Source organism: Strix aluco, chromosome 20 (genome assembly GCF_031877795.1).
Source record: "Strix aluco isolate bStrAlu1 chromosome 20, bStrAlu1.hap1, whole genome shotgun sequence".
NCBI lineage: Eukaryota > Metazoa > Chordata > Aves > Strigiformes > Strigidae > Strix > Strix aluco.
The window spans coordinates 3,632,035-3,650,214 of NC_133950.1; the positions used below are offsets into that span (position 1 = coordinate 3,632,035).

The 18,180-nt window shown below is 50.7% G+C and overlaps 1 protein-coding gene across 2 annotated transcripts in view; it reads right to left on the reverse strand.

Annotated features, from left to right (window-relative positions):
* Nucleotides 1–18,180, reverse strand: part of LOC141932631 (dual specificity testis-specific protein kinase 1-like) — a 33,278-nt gene that overhangs the window by 14,091 nt on the left and 1,007 nt on the right. Inside the window, exons 1-2 of one of the 2 annotated variants that reach the window (XM_074846474.1) lie at nucleotides 7,997–8,050; nucleotides 284–483 (exon numbers count right to left, since the gene is read on the reverse strand). In XM_074846474.1, the coding sequence (XP_074702575.1) occupies nucleotides 284–472 (189 nt within the window). In that variant the 5' untranslated portion in view covers nucleotides 473–483; nucleotides 7,997–8,050. Of the gene's footprint in view, nucleotides 1–283; nucleotides 484–7,996; nucleotides 8,051–18,180 lie in introns of those variants that run through there. The other variant, XM_074846473.1, reaches the window with a different exon arrangement.

Genomic DNA, 18,180 nt, shown 5'->3' on the forward strand with positions numbered 1-18,180 from the left:
GCCTGCTGTATGGCTAGGTGACAGTGTCAATGAACACTGATTGATTAAGTCTTCCCATCTCCTTTTTCACTATGGGAGATGTGCAAAGGCCATGTGTTAGGTGTACAGAGGGAGATGTCCTTTCCTTCCTCAGCCCATCCAACCTGCCAGAGTGAGCTGGGAGGGATGAAGATGAGAAAATAAGCTTGGGGACCAGTTCCTCAGGTGAGGCACCATCTACACAGCCTCAGCAGCGGCTCAGCTGCCCTCACACAGGTTGCAGGCTGCCTGCATGTCAGTTTACCTTGTAGACCTTGGAGAAGAAGCCGCTGCCTATCAGCTCGGCGTTGAAGTTTTCCCAGAACTCCAGCTTCCTGACAGCCGTGCGCAGCCTCTGCCAGCGGTCCACATGGTAGTAGGTGTGGGATGACTCGCCATAGTACTGCCCAGGGCAGGAGGGCTCCGGGGCGATCAGCCCTGCCTCGCACATCATGGGGGCAGCAGCTAAAACACAGTGTATTTCACAATGAGCCAACAGCAGCATTTGGACATCAAACAAATACCTGCACCAGGACTAGACGAAGCCTCAGGAACAGAGAGAGAGGAGATGAGGCACCGAGATGACGCACCCTGCAGCAAACGTTGCACTGGGAAGCACCCATGGGCACTGTCACCTGGATAAGTCACCCTGGGCTTAAGCCTGTCTTATGCAGGTTGGATTTGGACTTCTTTAGACTAGGACTTAAAGATGTCAAATTAGCATATATTCACTTATACCTTCTAAAGGTTTATGACAGGTAGGATGCATCACCTTCAACACATGATAGTGTAGTCCAGGAAAAGTCCAGGGGACTCAGTCTTGCTCAGACAGTTTATGTTGGGTTAAAAGACATGTCTAAATTGGGCTTTTAGCATAGGTCATGTGCCACATACTACTGCCACATCTGTTACCCCAGAGTTGTAGACAGGGCTTAGCTACTATTGCAGACAGAGGGTCATGGCTTGAGTGTGCTAGCAGGAAACACTCATTCTTAAAAGGGTCCTCACTTAGAGGTGCCTACAGTTTCATTATAAGCCCTAAAGAATCACAGAACAAGGAAATGCCCCAGCAACCCTCCTCCTGTCTGTGTATCCTGAATTCGACTCCAAGCCTCAAGTGCCTCTGCTAAATTGTCTTCCTTTTCCACTGCTCTGATTCTCAAAATTCCCTCTCCAGTTACCTGCCCCCATTCCTCTTTCTGCCTTTTACAGCACAAGGCTCACACTCCTCCAAAGCCATATACCATCCTTCCCCTTCTCTTGCATCACTTGCTTCTAGTTACTTCCAGAAATGCAGCAGAGGCAAATCCAGGGGAAAATGGGCTTCTGACACCCTGAGCGAGGTGAATAAGGCACCTACTTCTGGATAATTGTAAACAACTGTTGGTGTGCTACAACGCTGTCTGAGCACCTTCCACTGACAGCACGTGCTGATTCCCAGGGGCCTGGCAAGCTGCTTTGCCAGATGAGACAACGGTCAACAAAGGGTAATTCTTCAACACTTCCAACTGAAGCAAAGGAAAACTCTGCCCTCCCTAAGTTTCTCTCCTAGGTCTTGCACCGAACAGGAAGCTGTATCAGCATCCCTTGATCCCATGGATTATTGCATGGCTATTTTGCTTCTACATGGCAAGGCAAAATCCGCACTGAGACGTGCATAAAATATTTTCGCTGGCCAACTCACCCACCCACAGTCCAGCCAAGATCCAAAGAGAGAGCTGCCAAGGGGGGACAGACAGATGTGGTGGCAGGGCTAAGCAGGGCAGGAATTCAGGAAGAGCCAAGGGCTGGGACATGGGGCAGCAGGCAGACAGTACTGAGCAGGGCAGAGATTCTCAACGCAAGCAGCAGACAAGCTCCAGGCTGAGACTCAGGGAGCTGCAACACAGGGGAACAGCAGCACAAACTTCTGAAAGCATCCAGACCCCAAAGTTGCTACCACAGGACAGTCCCACACAGACTGCAGGAACCCAGTCCCAGCAAAATCAACATAACAGATGGGCTCCTACCTGATTGCATGGCAAATGCCTGCAGGAACAAAGCCCCAGAACTGCTCATGAACAGGGGAGCCCATGGCCACGATCAGTGGAGAGCGCTCAGATCAGGCAGGGCACATGAAAGAGGTTACAGGGCCACAGCTTTATCCCTGCTCTGACCCAAGGACAGGCAACCAAGGAGCATCCCATGACAGGATGCAGCTGCAGGGGCGTGCCTGGAGGTTTTTGCCTTGGGACAGTCACTGCTCCTGACAGCCATCACCATCTGAAACTCAGCCGTGCCCAGCCCCCTCCCATCCAGCCTGCACCCAGGTGCCGCACACTGGCACAAAGGAAGAGGCTCATGCAAAAGCAGGGGACAGGACTCACAGCAATCACACTCAGTGCTGCTAAAGCCACCCGCTCTGGCTGTGTCGCTGAAGGCGTTACCTTCCCACAGGTAGGATTCATCCAGATTCTGCAAGGCACCAGCACAAGCTGGTGGCAGGGTGCAGCAAAGGGCTTTCACTGCCCAAGGCCATGCTCAGTGTGCAGGGCCACGAGTAGGAGGGCAAACACAGGAGGTGCTGCAGCTCCAGGCCAAGCAAGCGGTGCTGACTTGTGGAAAATAGACTCTACAACTCAGAGAGTTATACAGCAGGTGTGTTTACTCCGGCCGGGGTGCAAGGGGATTTCTCCACAAAGCTTGCACACCCACAGCACATTTTACCAAAAACTTATCGAGTGTGGATATACATATTCATTGATTACATAACACACACATATGATTACATAACTCACAGCATGAGTGAGGCTGGGTTAGCTCTAGAGGCCGGGGTCAGCAGTTTACGTTCTCTTTGCACCTGCGCATTGCCTCCTGGGGGGCGTCTTCGGGGGGGGGGGGCTTTGGGAGGAAGGCTCACAGTTCTCCTCACTTTGTACTTTTCCCTGGAGCATGCACAGATTCTCTTGGCCAATTCCTTGAATAACAAGAGTGTTTTCAGCTGGTTTACTCATTCTATCTTATCTAAGAGAACCAATGGAACTTCCACCATCCATACATGGCTATCTTTACTCATTACCAAGACCCAACTAGTCAGAGCACATCTGTTTCCCAAGGACAAAAACATGATATTTTGCTGAACACTGCAGTTCTTGGTAGACTTTCACAGTAAACTGCTTTGTTTGACGAACACAGCAGTCCTTGGTAAAATTCCACAGAACAGTCTGGGCAAGCAGGATTCTTAGCAATATTCAAAAATACTCTAAGTAATACTATAACTTGCTGTAAGTAAGTAAATAAGTTGCTAAGCAGTTTTCTACAAGTAAATAAGTAAGTAAGTCTCAAAACAAGTAATCATTTCTCTGCATCAGTGCTTCACGGTCAGCAAGACACAGAGGGGCTCCTCCACATCCTGCACAACTGGCCAGGGCACAAGGGGACACTAACAGGATCGATGAATCATGCTGACCCCAAGCTGCCAACGAAACACGGACAAGGAATGGCAAAGGGCTGCCATAAGCATCGGACCCATCTTTGAAGATGCACTCTCAGGGTTTTACCCACTCCTGCCCCCAATCCTGGGACACAGGTTTGCCCTCTCCTGTTGTGTGGATGGAGACAGTTACACAGCAAGCCGCAACCTCACTCACTGGCAGAGCTGTGAGCACCCTCAACTGCTGCTCTAGCCACCAGAGACACACCCAGCAGGCTCTGAAAGCCTCTCCCTCCACTTTAGCGCTCTTCAGTAACAAAAGAGGAGCCTTTCCTCAGCAGAGCAGGAGCAGCACACCCACCCGGAGCCCCTCTTGCCTGCAGGGTGACCCGGGCACAGGCACGACAGGTCCCCTCAGGCAAGACAGGCTGCGTGGGGCTGCCTCTTCCACAGGAAATAGTTTCCTTTTCAGAGGCCTCTCTGTTCAGTGCTTTTCCCATGTACAATCTCCTCCCGCCATGACCTAGTTCATCAACTGCCTCTTTGTCCAGCAAAGAAATCCCTGCAGCACCCCCAGCATGCCGGGAACAGCCCCTTGCGTTATGCCACTGAGTAGGAGGCGAGTCTTTATCTTCTTATAAATGCAGCTGTTTATCTCCAGATTAGTGCTGACACGTAGGCTAAGGGAGAAAACGGCCTTTCAAAATGCCAGGATTTATTTGAAGGCTTCCTAGGAGCCGGGGAGGGAGGAGGAGAGGGTGGGAGAAGGACAGGAAGCAGGAAGAGCAGTCTTGGGGGACAGCCTGCAGCCCCCGGCAGCAGGGCAGGGTGCATCCTCGCATCACCAGCAAGGGTTAAAGCACCCAAAGCAGTGCTTTTGTCTGAGCAGCCAAAGTGCTGGGGCTGCTGCCCGTATCCCCAGTGCTCCCAACTGGAATTCAACCCACCGTGGGGAGACCAGGCTCAGGTACAGAAGGAGGCTCATCCCCTTCGAGGCTGCCCTGCCTGCAGGGAGAGGGGAGATGGAGCCACTGGCTTCCACCACCCTCTGGGTGAACGGCCCATGTCCCCAAGCTTTCAGCTGCACCTGCAGCAAGCGAGGAGCTCCCTCTGTACACAGTAGCCAACTTGTACCTCCCAGCTCCCCAGGGTGACAAGAGGCACCGAGGAAGCAGCTCACAGGCAGCTGGGAAATGCTTGGATGCTGTGAGCTGTCATTGCAGGGAACCCGCTCCTTGCCAGATTAAAACATGAAATTAGCAGCCATTTTGAAAAGCAGACCTGGGGCACTGTCTTCCAACGGGCTTTCCTCAACTGCAGACACCAGAGAGGCACCCACACCCCACGGGGAAGGGTCTGGCTGCCCAGCAGGGCTCGCTGGGGCTTCCCACACTTGCTGCCGTGCCACAGGCTCAGCAAGGCTCCAGCAGCTGCCAGGGCTGGCAAAGAGGCCATAACCACCCCTGTGCAAGCACCCTGTGCAAGCACCCTGTGAAAGCAATCGTGCAGGCAAAAGTTGGCTCTGGCCTCACCACCATGGCTGGCTTCAGCCTGGGGAAGAGCCTGGCAGGAGCAGGCAGGTATCAGGGAGTTTACTGCCTCTGTTCAGCAATGCAGCACCCACGGCTCCCAAGCAAGCCACCACCCACCCAGCAGACCGACTGTCCCAGAGCCACGCACAGCCAGACATGGCCCCAAGCATCTGTCCAGACCCAGGCTCTGCTGCGAGGATGCAAACCCCAGGCTTCAAACCCTGCTTCTAGACAGCAAATTGTCCTGAAAAAAGGGGAAGCATAGACTCTTCCTCCCCTCAGCCACCAAACAGCCAACCCCCCTCCCCTGCTACTGTTTCCAGACTTTTCTTCCCATCATCAGGAAAGCAGAGATCTTCTCCCCAGCCTCCTCTGCTAGTATGTGGGAGGCTGGACCAGCCCCAGGTACCTCCCTGGACCACAAGCCCAGTGCCTGATGGCTGGGACCTTGCCCTGGGGAACAGCATGTAAAAACTTTTGCTTACTAACATGCCATGCAAAAACCCCTGAGTGGGATCACTGTAAACAAGTATCTTTGCCAGGACAGCAGGGTGCCAGCACTGGGTGCCAGAACTGGGGTCCACAAACGGGGAACCCACCCTCCTGGTGGAGAAAGCGGTGTGCACTGACTGTATGTGTGCGCATGTGCACCCATGTGCAGGATTTGGCCTTGGGGGGATCAGGTACAGAAGGATGGTTAGAAATCTGTAGGTGCTTATCAACATTTTGTGTCTAGCACTGGGGTTTACCTGTTGTGTTGCTGATAACGATCCTGATGCTTCACTAACAGCCAGCTGTTTATATCTCATCAATGAATCAGTAAATTAGTTCAGTCCCCAAATGGTTTAAACCACAGGAGTGGAGTGGTTTTCTCCTGCAGCGCATGCGTGGGGTGTATGGGCAACGCTCCCTACAGCCTCCTCCATCCTGCCCTGCCCGCGCTTGGCTCAGGCAGATGAGGGATGAGTGCTCCTCAGCTCCCAGGTGAAAATGCAAAGCAAATCCAGATAGCGATGGTGACGTTAGATGAGATCATCTGTCTAAGCCAGATGAACAAAACACCCCAGCAGAGTTACTCTGCATTTATCTCTCTCAACAGAAATAGACTTTCTTCCATTCTGGCTTTTTATAACAGACACAGCAAACCATCTTGTAGCATAAGGAAAATGTAGTAGGTCAAGCAAAACCAAAATGGATTTGTTGCTGATCCCTAAAAATATGTCATCGGTATCTTTGAGCTCTTGACCCACAAAAAAATGGAAGAAGTATTTCCTGAATACTCCTGGCTTGGGGAGGAGGCTAAAGACAGCCCATGGCTCCTGCTGCCCAGCGAGAGGATGGTTTCCCACAGGGAAAACAGTGACATTCACCAGTGTGAGGATGTCAGAACAGCCCTGCAGCCAACAGCTCCCAGCATCAATGGGGACCAGCTGGCTTTCCCTGGATGCCACTGTCACACAAGTTAGCAATTAGCTTTTTTTTTCTTCACATACATGAGAACATCTAGTCTAAGCTTGGCTGTTTCCCTCACGCTAACACCAATATACTTGATCTCGCCAGTCAAAAAGACAATTTTCTGTTGGAAAAAAAAAAAAACCAACAAAAACCACACAACAGAATCAGGAAGGCAAATTCCTCTCTCCACAAGAAAGCAAATTAAAGTAATTTACGCAGCAGGGAAAAAGGGATACTTGCATTTCATTTGAGCACAAACACATTTTTCATAAAATGAAATAAATAAATACAGCCCAGAAAGTAAAAAGCTCAGGATAAGTGACTGGCAGGATAAATAATTTTCACTTTGCAAATTCAAGTGCTTATTATGCTGCTGTCAACAAGGACATCTGTGAGCCACAGACCTGAACAAAATCCTGCCCTCCTGGGACAGCATCATGCTCATAGGGCCAGGATCACACCCTGGATTGCAATCCCAGCTTTGATTTAGCTGCTTTGATTTCAAACCTATCCTTTGCCAGGTAAGAAAGAAACCTTAGGAAAGATCTAAAATCTGGGAAATCTGCTTCCCCAGAAGATCTAAACATGAAGGAAAGTCACAAGACAGCTAAAGTATCCTTTTGCTGAGGGGAAAACGCTGAGTAATAGGGACAAGGGCATTGTAAGATCCAGTAAATGGGAACTCAGATGATCCAAGAGGACAGCAGGTCCTTGGCACAGGTAAGTATAGGTCTTCGTTATAAGTGGCCACCCTGTGACATAAATCCCCCTTGAAATCTGAAATAGATAAAAGACTTCATGCTGAGGGAGGACCTAATCATTAGAAGACCTGATCAGGACACAATCTTGATCCCACCTAATTTATAAACAACATGCATGTTATCCAGAAAGCAACCTAACCAAAAAGCATAAAGTTTCCAGGTGAAAATCTATGGCTCATGCTACCAACAAGTGGGAGACAAGCTCTTAAGATCTTCTGGCCCTAAAAATCAGTATTTCCCGAAGGCTTTCAAGGAAGAGATTAATTGTCTGTGATTTGGCTGTAACTTTAGCTTTAGCAATGAATATTTTTGAAGGTAAGTGGAGAGGGACCGGCTCCTCCAGCAACCAACTCGCACCCTCCCCACAAGACAAGTGGACAGGGGAATGCAGACACAGCTGATCCCCTCCTCATCTAAGGAGCCCTGATCTCCAGCTCCCTTGTTCCCACACCCAGTGAACCAAGTCTCACTTGAAATGGCTTTCACAAAACTGATGAAGACTCATCAGGCCAGGATGCATAAAGACATTTGGGCAGCTAAGATGCAGTTTGGCCTCTAGCAGGGTTAAGGACAGTCAGGCACCTAAGTCTTCCAAGAAGAACTTGGCTGTTTTGCACTAAGTTTGGGGCAAGTTTAACCCAACCATCTGTGAAGGTCTCTGTGCGAAGTCCCCCCCAGTAACACTCCCCATGCACAAAAAGTGCCACAGCACTGCCTGACGGGAAATTAGTGTGTGTTTTGAAGGAAAAGAAATGAGACAAGAACAAGCAAAAACACTCTCCAGGGCAGTCAGCAGAGAAGGCTTCAAGTTGGCTCACCTTTCAAAATGAATGATGATTGACAAGGCACGTGGATTCCTTTGAGATGGAAAGGTGCAGAAAAGAAAGAGTAGAAAAAAAATAGTTGTAACAACTCGGCAGTCACAAGCCTAAGCCCACATATTTACTATCTATCTCTGTTCCCTTTGCTACACTCTTCACGCATTTTCTTTGATTTTTATTTTAATTCTGAAGACTCATGGTACAAGACCCTTAATTGATGTCATATGGCACTTATTTCACCAGCATATATATAAACCTCATTCTCCCCTGATATTTAATTGATGCTATACAAATGAAAAAGCAGAGCAGGGTATGTGGGTGTTTAAAAGGAAGTTCAGCGTGTGGGAACTGTCAAGCGTTTGAGCTGGCGAGAACATCTCCAGCCCACCCTCTCCATCAAGAAAAACGCATTAGGATGAGTAAAGACACCGTGACCTTACTGCTGAAATGTTTGAGGCATCATCTGATAGCGATTACCATAACTTGCTTCTTGTTACAGCCCAGAGATGAGGGCTGGAGGCTGGGGAGGGACTGGGGAGGGAGGTGGAGACCATACTGCCAAACAGCCCACGAAGGGCTGGGCTCCTTGGAAACCCAAACGTGCTCCACAGCAGGTGAAAGCCATGCCCTTTATCTTTGGGGTTTCCAACCAAAACCCCAAAGAAACCCAAATCAAAGAAACAAATCTCAAAACTCAACCACTCTATGTTGTTCCCAGAAGCCATGAGATTATTTTTAGCTCAAGGATTTTTCTCAGTGCAGATGGCCAGAGTCCTAAGATAGAATAAAGGCTTAGGCTGCCCGCCACGCACTGCTGGCGGATCACCCCACAGTGAATGAGCTTCTGTGTCCATCTCTCCTCAAATGCCAAAAGGCAGTAACAGCACTTTGCTGGTTTCGCAAGACATTCTGATATCTCAGCATGGAAAACCCCATATGCAACAACCAGCATCACTCCTCGTCAGGGAGAACATGGTTTCCTCCCCCTTGGGTCCTCTCCTGCATGTCTTGCTTAGTCTCCCGAAGCATCTGCTACCTCCTATCCATAAGAAGGCACCGGGCTGGAGATGGCCACGCGCTGTGCTCGCCACAGCAGTGATACCTGTCTATGTTCAGGAAGCTGCTGGAGCCGTACATGGTCTTTGCCAGCTGTTTCTGAGCAATGCAAAAGCTCCCCTGCTGAGCTTCCCACACAAGTTCTCCCCACACCTGGTGAGTGGTTTTCCTCCTAAACCCAGTCTATCTCTTTTCAAACCACTGGACATCATTTCGCTCCTTCCAGCTTGTGTAACACCCACAAAAAACCACAGAATAGAAACAGCACCAAATTCCCTGGAAGCACTTCATTTTGGGGATGCTTAGAGGGCATTAACTGGGCTTTGCACTTTGGGAGCTAGGTGGGGAGAAACTTGATTTTACACATGGAAAACCATCAGTAAATGGTTCAAAGTCAGAGAACTGCCCCAGCACCACTTCGGAGATGACCCAGCAGACCCGAGACCCATGCTCCAGCCATATCTCCACCCCTCAGAGACAAGGGGATGAGTTGGGTGAAGAATAGCTAATGGGGACCCACCTCCTGTTGACTGCTGTATCTACAGACTCCCAGTGAATCATGGAAAGAAGAGACCAGTGGGTCCTTCTGGCATCCTCCCATACTGTGGTGCTGGCTGCCACTGGGGACAGGGACAGCCTGGAGGGACCAAGAAACCCTGCTCTTTTGAGGCTGTTCCTAGGAAAACACTAACCATGATAAACTGAATTAAACATTTTGAGATCTTTGAGATCTGTAAGTGGGCAGACACCAGAGTCACCATGTACGGCACAGAAAAACTCTGTAGAAGTGGCACAGTCCAGTAAGGAGCTGATTCAGGACACCTGGGCTACAGCCCCAGCCAGGATCTCCTTGGCATCACCTTTCCTCCTCCTTTCTCTTCTTGACTTTTCTCAGCCCTTCAGGACAAAGACTAGCTCTTAACCCACACAGAGCTTGCAAAATGGGGCAAGTGCTACCAGAGCTAGAGGCTCATGAGGAACAGCTGCCCCAGAGACAACCATTTCCCACCATTTCTCCCTCTTGTCATGACCCCAAGCACAGTGGAAAGTCTGGCCTGGGACCCCTGAGCACAAGGACCCTGTACCTGGGCTGAAGGTGAAGGCCATGGTACTGCCTCAGCAAAAGCATCCTGCCCAGCTGCCCCCCTGCCCTGTCACACAGGAGCTGTGCTAGCCACTGTCACATGCCTGCTTCGATACACAGTCCGACTGCTTTAATTAGGCATCAATTCAGGGTTTATTCTCAGCTGAGTCCTCAATGTGCATCACCACCAGCACCAGGACCTCCAGTGCCAGCTCATGGGTGAGGGGACAGGCAGGGTGGACCTGCCCTTCCCTCTGCAGCCTGGACTGCGCTGGGCGAGTGCTCTCATCTACCGCAGCATTAGTCCAGAGCAAAGGTGCCACAGCTCTGAAGCTGAGGACAGGGGTGTTTCCTGGCCCACACTCAGGCAGGACAGAGCAGCCTCGGACAGAGCCCCTTGGAAGCTGGATCAGTGCAGAGCCAGCAGAGCCCAGCTGCCAGGTCTTTCCAGAGCTTCATCTCCTCCTGATCAATGCAAAAGCACCCTGAGCAGGAGTACTGCACCTTCCCCAGCACCTGACAAATGGCTCTTTGCTGACATTCACCCAAAGCCATATTTGCATCAAGCTGGGGAATAAGAAGGGGAGAGCCCTGCGGGACATGTTGCTGCCCTGTTTCTACAGAAAAGCCACACTCAGCAGCATCCTGCAACCAAGACGGGAGGTAGAAAGCCATGGACACAACACAGGGCATCTGTGTCTCCAGGGCTGGACCAGAGGCTTTTGAACCAGCCGCAGCCAGCCAGTAAAGGAACATCTGCTGTGCCCCCTCTCTGACTCCAAACAGTCTTTTGGTCCCACATCCACTTACAAATAATCACTTCCCACCACTTCTGGTACACAGCAACACAAGATGGAAGGTGGTACTTTCTCCAGACATCTCAGGGGCTTGATCAGTTTAAGGGAGAGCAAATCAACCCTGGTTGCTCAGGCGTGAAAAGCACTCACTCATCAGGCACTACAGAGAGACTTGGATAGATTGGATCGGTGGCCAATGTCAATGGGATGAGCTTCAACAAGGCCAAGTGCCAGGTCCTGCACTTGGGCCACAACAACCCCCTGCATGGCTACAGGCTTGGGGAGGTGTGGCTGGAGCTGTCTGGAAGAGAAGGATCTGGGGGTTCTAACTGACCAGCAGCTGAACATGAGCCAGCAGCGTGCCCAGGTGGCCAAGAAAGCCAACGGCATCCTGGCTTGGATTAGAAATAGTGTGACCAGCAGAAGCAGGGAGGTGACAGTCCCCCTGTGCTCTGCACTGGTGAGGCCACACCTGGAGTGTTGTGTCCAGTTTTGGGCACCTCAACACGAGAGAGATCTCGAGGGGCTGGAGCGAGGGCAGAGGAGGGCAACGAGGCTGGGGAAGGGCCTGGAGAATAAATCCTGTGAGGAGAGATTGAAGGAGCTGGGGCTGTTCAGTGTGAGGAGGAGAAGGTGAGGGGAGACCTCATCACTCTCTACAGCTCCCTGAAAGGACGTTGTAGAGAGGTTGGTGCTGGTCTCTTCTCACAGGTGATTAGTGACAGAACAAGAGGGAACGGCTTTAAACTGCAACAGGGGAGGTTTAGACTGGACATTAGGAACAAATGTTTCCCAGAAAGAGTGGTCAGAGAGTGGAATAGGCTGCCCAGGGAGGGGGTGGAGTCCCCACCCCTGGGTGTGTTTAAGGGTCGTTTGGATGAGCTGTTGGGGGATGTGGTGTAGGGGAGAACTTTGTAGAGTCGGGCTGAGGGTTGGACTCGATGATCCCGAGGGGCTTTTCCAACCTGAATGATTCTGTGATCACCTGCATGTCCCACTAACCACTCTCAGGTGAGCAAAGTTTCTCATTTTAAGTCCAGGGCTGCCCAAAGAGTACCACAATCACCATGGGCTCACCTCTCATGGTGTGGCACATGGTACTGCTCAACATTTAAATGGAGCACAAATGGGAACCAGAATAAGTTCTTTGAACTGCTCCATGCCGTTCTTTGGCAGGTGCATAGACAGAGCAGAGGGTTCAGTTGAAACTAGCACACAAGAAACAACTGCAGTAGCTGTCCTGAAACAGGGGACCTGAAGTAAGCCATGGTCCATTAGGGATCCTGGGCATTACAGCTGCCAGGGGGCTTAAAGCTGTCAACAGAAGAGTGAGGGCTCCGTGTGTTAGGTGTCAGAGATCTGGCCATTACGGTAACTGCAGGGCTCAGGGGATGCTCGAGGGGCTCCTGATGGTGGGAGCACAGCCATGGGCGCACCCATGTCTCCAGGGCAGAGGAATCTTGCTGCAGGCTGGGCTCTGACACTCGGTTGCAGGGATGATGCCCACCCACCCCCAGCACCCAAAAGCACCTGTGCTAGGTGGGACACACACCCTGTGCCCTGCCAGCAGTGCTGAGGACACCGCAGAAGGATACCCTAGGAGGTGGGATCAGTCTTCCTTGGGAAGTGCTGGTCTTTCTCCAGTGACTCTTAAAACCACCAGGGAGACCTGCTTAGATGAGACAGCCCACTTCCAGAGAAGTAAACCTGGTGAGAGACGACCCTGGGCCCCAAATACCCTTGATGCTCCGGGCTTTAGTTTGCCCTTCTGCTGATAGCAGCCATTTGGGCAGAGAGGAACAGCAGCTGAAAGACACCTGAGGTAAAACAAAGCAAACCCAGTCTTTAATTTAAGGGCCACCCCCATTCTGGCAGAGGACAATCCCTCAGCTGAAGGAGCACGGGCTGTTGTTGCTGCCCACAGGCTCCGCAGATGCACCAGCCATATGCAAGAAACATCAGCATGCAGGGAAAGCCAGAGAGCAGTGGCAATGGTTTTTTAACTCAGGCTTATTTAACCAATAAACAAGCCACTGTATTTAGTCACAACAGAGGTATATTAAACAGCCTCGCTGTGCATCCCTCCCTCACTCCACCATCACAGCTTCCCATCCTTGCCCTGATGCCCTTCCCCATTCAGCAATGCTTGGACTCTGTTTTCCAGGCTCTGCAGGATCTATGGCAAAAACAAAGCATCATCCTTCTGTTAAGCAGAAATCATTCATCCTATTCCCTTCCTGAAGAGATCACTTTTCCCCTCTCCGAATTTGCAGGTCACAGTTCAAGGAGAAAGATAAGCCAAAGAGCTGCTGAGAGAATGGGGAAGAGATGCTCCCAGCCTTCACGTCCACGGGAGGCAGAGAGCAGCCAGCAGCCAGCTGTGGGCACACAAGCAGGCAGACCCCCAGCTGTCTGAATTTTAAAGCGTGCATAATTCAGCAGTGCATTTAACTCTCATGCTGCCAGGCAAGATGCATGTGCCTCCCCGAGGGAATGGCTCCAGTGTAACTAATTAACACTTGATCCACCATGAGAGGAAGGGCAAAGCTTCCCCTGGGTTCAGGCATGCCAAAATATCCATATTCCGGAGGCCTTTCAGCTCAGCTGCCCCCGGAGTGAAGAGGTGATCACTCAGAACAGGGACTTCACATGCCCCAAATTGCCTTCTGAATTCCAGAATCATTCAGGTTGGAAAAGCCCCTCAGGATCATCGAGTCCAACCCTCAGCCCGACTCTACAAAGTTCTCCCCTACACCACATCCCCCAACAGCTCATCTAAACGACCCTTAAACACACCCAGGGATGGTGACTCCACCCCCTCCCTGGGCAGCCTATTCCACTCTCTGACCACTCTTTCTGGGAAACATTTTCTCCTAATGTCCAGTCTGAACCTCCCCTGTTGGAGTTTAAAGCCATTCTGGATGTGTTTCTCTCCCTCTATCATTTACAGGAGCCTCTGGGGCACTATCCAGATAATTCACAGCCCTTTCACTGCCAGAGCCCTTGCAGATGTGCCACGTCGGACCAAGCCACTCCTGTGCTGGGCAGGGCAGGGCAACGGGGACAAGGTGGTGGTGGGTCCCGAAGCAAGAGGCATCTCAGCAGCAGACCTGAATCCAGCAGAGGACAGACAGCCTGGTAAAGCCGGTGTGGGACCCTGCTGGTTCAGAGGGGTCATCCCAGGTGAAATTCTATTTCCCCTTGCACATTTTGCACTCTCCAGCCAAAGCAGAACTGTAGTAAATATCCAGTAGATAAAACCAAAATCCAGTTAGAGCATCTCAGACATTTTTCCCAGCAATGGAAAATTAATCACAGCAGCCCCATCAACTCCAGCTGGCTTATCCCCAACACTACAGCTATGGTCTTCAGCAGCTAAATGATGGATTTTTCCAGGCAGCTTAAAACAAATTAATGAAAGACAAAGAATTTGGAGCAAATATTCTCAACCTTTCATAGATACGGGGCAGAAAAAACATTTTCTGTATCTTAGCCCTCCTCCTGCAAAAAGCTAGAGCAAAATTATTTCAACAGGTTTGGCAGAGACTGCTGTGCTTTGAAGCTTTCTCAACACCGAAAAAAACCACATTTTCAGACCTGCTTTCATTGCCTTATGCAGCTCATGCACAGAAACAAACCACCCCCTCTCACACTATACAGAGAAAGTCAGGAGGTAACGAATCCTCTTAGATTCACCGGTATTGAAGAGGGCTCATTTCAGCCAGCCCATTTCTCAGTCTCTGCCATCCAAATCTTCCCAGGAGCTGGCGTGACGGCCAACGCTGGCATGTTGGCCAACTGCACACCTCTGCTACCCTGGCTGCACCAACAGGCACGCAAGGAAAACACACTGGCTTCAAGACTCTGTGTTATCAGAAACGTGACTGAGGCTCCAGGTCTCAGCTGTGGCAGAGGTTTTTGAATTGCAAACACAGATATGTTCGTTCACCTTTTTTTTCCCCTGCAACAGATTAATCCATGCTCAGGAAAAAAGCTACTTCATGAAACAGCTGCTGATGGTGAGAGGCCAGCAAGGGAGCACCCCATGGGTGCTGGGCCTCTCCATCCTGTCTGCACACAGGAACTAAAACCACAGTAATCTACCTGCCAGAGGCTGCATGAGATAAGTAGGTAAGAAATAATTTAAAAGGCCATGCTTTGAGATGGAGGTAACCGGACCCACCTCAGCACGGCAGGCAAGTGCTTTCTCAGAAGTTCAGCATCTCCACAGCACTTTTGGGCACCACATCCCTGCCCTGCACTTGTCCCTCACCCCAGCCCCTGCAGCTGGGCTGTGCAGATGCAGTGCAGACAGTCCCTGCTCTGACAGCCTCCAGGATACGTCCTGCAAGACACGAGTCCTTCCCAGGGGACTGAAGGAGAGCGAGCTCAAATCCTGCTACATCAGCGTGGGGTTTGTCTGTCTGGGGGGCAGTACCCCAAGATGAGTTTGCCTCAAGCATCCAGGACTGCTCTCTATCCTCTCCTATCTGAGCCCTCCTCTTGCCACCAGCTGCTGTATCAAATTCACCACTGGCTTATTAAAAACCATATGACTTGTGGGAAGTTGAACTTCAGCTGGCTGACAAGCTGCCCAGCTCTCCTGCATGCCTCAGAAAGTCAGGTTACCCCTGCTAGGGAAATGAATCAATTATTTACCCCCATTAAATCCATTTCTTCATGTAACGCTATCTAAACAAGCAGTATCTGCACAACAACACACGTTATAAGCAGCTTCTCAAGGCAAACAAGCTGTTTCCAAGAGCTCTGCACCCAATGTCACAGCCAGCTAATGCCAGGGACACTGAATGAAGTAAAGTCTCTCTTCGGGGAACTCAGCAGCTCCCAAAGGGCCAAGGGAAGAGAAACAGATTTGCACCCAAGATGAGCATTTTCTTATCAGTGTAGCACAGCAGACTGAGCCCCTAAGTCAATCCCAACTCCATATAGATGTTATCTCATACCAGTCCACTATTGCAAAGCAGAAAGTCTTGGCTATTCCTAACAGATGGAAAAGCTAAAGCTAAAACATAAGTTAAGTGACTTGCTCAAGGCCACATGATGAGCCAGTGTCAAGGTGGGCTGTCAAGTCTGAGATGTGAGGGGTGAGAAGGGTGCCCCTCACCTCTGGGCTCACAGACCTGCCTCTGCTCATACGCCTTCCGGGCTTTCACTTGCAGCTCAGCACAGACGGGATACAGTGATTCGTATTGAATAACTCTCAATGCATGTTTTCTTCTATGAATCTGCCCAATAAAGATTTTGAAACTACATAAAATTTTAGCTCCAAAACATACTTTGGCCAGAAGTTGCACAGCTCAGTAGCGTGGCCCGCTGCACAGGGAGCAAGAATCAGATGTGCTGAGACTGAATGCCAGCTCAGGCTGAGCCGCAGCAGGCTCTTCACATCCCCTAATGTCACTGCAGAGCCCTCAACCCGGCGCTGGCAGAGCAGCAGTGCTTCGAGCAGACTCCCCAGCTGGCAGGCTCATGCCCACAGCGGGTTGGTACACCACCATTTGCTCACTGCCCACTTCCACACTGAGGACGGAGGTCAGCGGGCAGCAGACAGCAACCCTGGCAGCAACCGAGCAGTAAGGAGTAGGAGGCTGGTGAGGACACAGTTCGCGCAGCTTACCTCTCCCAGGACATCAAGGCCCATTTCCACCCCACTGTAACTCCAGCAGCAGGGAGCTGACCCACAGTACATGCACCTTATCTAACCACAGCTGTCACCGAGGGCATGGGAGGAGCACAGCACCAGACAACCGCTTGCTAAATAGCAGCAACACAACACTTCACGTTCATGGTGAGAGAAATACACCTCTAGCATTAAGCACTCACATTGAAGATCGGATGGGGTAGGAGCCAAAGCATTTGCCGTCAGTGCTCAAAGTTGAAAGTTGCCTCAGAAACTGTGATCCAAGCCAAAACCTCATGGCCTTACTTTATGTAAAGCCAGGCTGCTGCTTTACATAAAGTTTCCATTGCAAAACCTGCCCTTAGGAGAGATTATGAAAGACTTAATTTGAACAGTAGGAGACCCTGAAGTGTTTTCTTTGAAGGCCCCGATATTTTAAACTCTGACTCCAGGAAACCAACAGGCTGCCAGTCCCCAGCACAAAACCAGCTTCTGAACTCACAAGACAGACAAGCAGAAGCTTCTCCATACAGCAAGAAACAGGGAGGTGGCATAAAAATCACAACTTCTTATGCCCCATGCTCTCCAGGTAACTCCTGTGCCACTCCCCACGTGCAGGTACATTTGGGTGCAGTCTGAAGATACTGAACATACTCCTGAAAGCTTTGCTAAACTGCTGTAGAAAGGTGCTTTGCTTAAGAGAGGACCTCCAGTTTCAAACCATGAGCTTATACATTGCTTTGGGATCCTCTGAAACATCCCTAGAAAGCACCAAACCTGATGATCACCGGGCTAATGGTTTAAAGAGAAAAGAACAAGTGTATCAGCAACAAGGACCAGCAGTGGGGGCTGCCGAGGGATTTACTGTGCAAGGACCTTGCCTGGTGGACCAGCACAACAGAGATGCTGCACACACAGATACAACTCACCTCACACAGCATTCCTGCCAGGTGCAAGTAGCGACACTCCTGTGAGAGCACCCGTTCCCAGCAGAGTAAGATTCAATGGGAAAAGGACAAGCAAATAGGTGCTGCTGGGTACCCGGAGTGACTCAGCCCTACCTCCTGCCTGTGGAAGGACCGTGGGCCAGGCGAGGACCCTCCAGCGAGGTCCCTGTGGGACCCTGCAGGGCTCTCAGTGCTGACAGGCCCTGCCCGTGATGAGCTGATGTCCCAGCTTTGCAGCCTGGGGCATCCTTCAGCCTCGCTGCTGGGTCCACCTTAGGTTTATATTCTTTTTCTCTTCAGGGACAGGAGCACTGTCTTACTTTTGTGATTTATAACCATCCACATGCAGGTAGCTCCACTGTGAACACTTCTGCTCCAGCTGGTGTCTGTTTGGCCCCTTGCAGGTTCGTGCCATGCTGTGACGGACCTTGCATGATAACAGCAATCCTCTCAGTGCTGGCCTTTTACCATTTGTTTACCCCACAGCTTTACCTACATTTTGCATGCAGGTTTTACACAGCCTCCAACTCAGTTTTCCCTGCTGTCCGGGTGTTTTGGTTTTTTTAAAGAGAAAAACAAGATACATTTGGGATTGAAGCTGAAGGCAGGATCCAGTAGCTTGAGCATGCTCTCTCCTGGGTACTGTTCCTGCACTG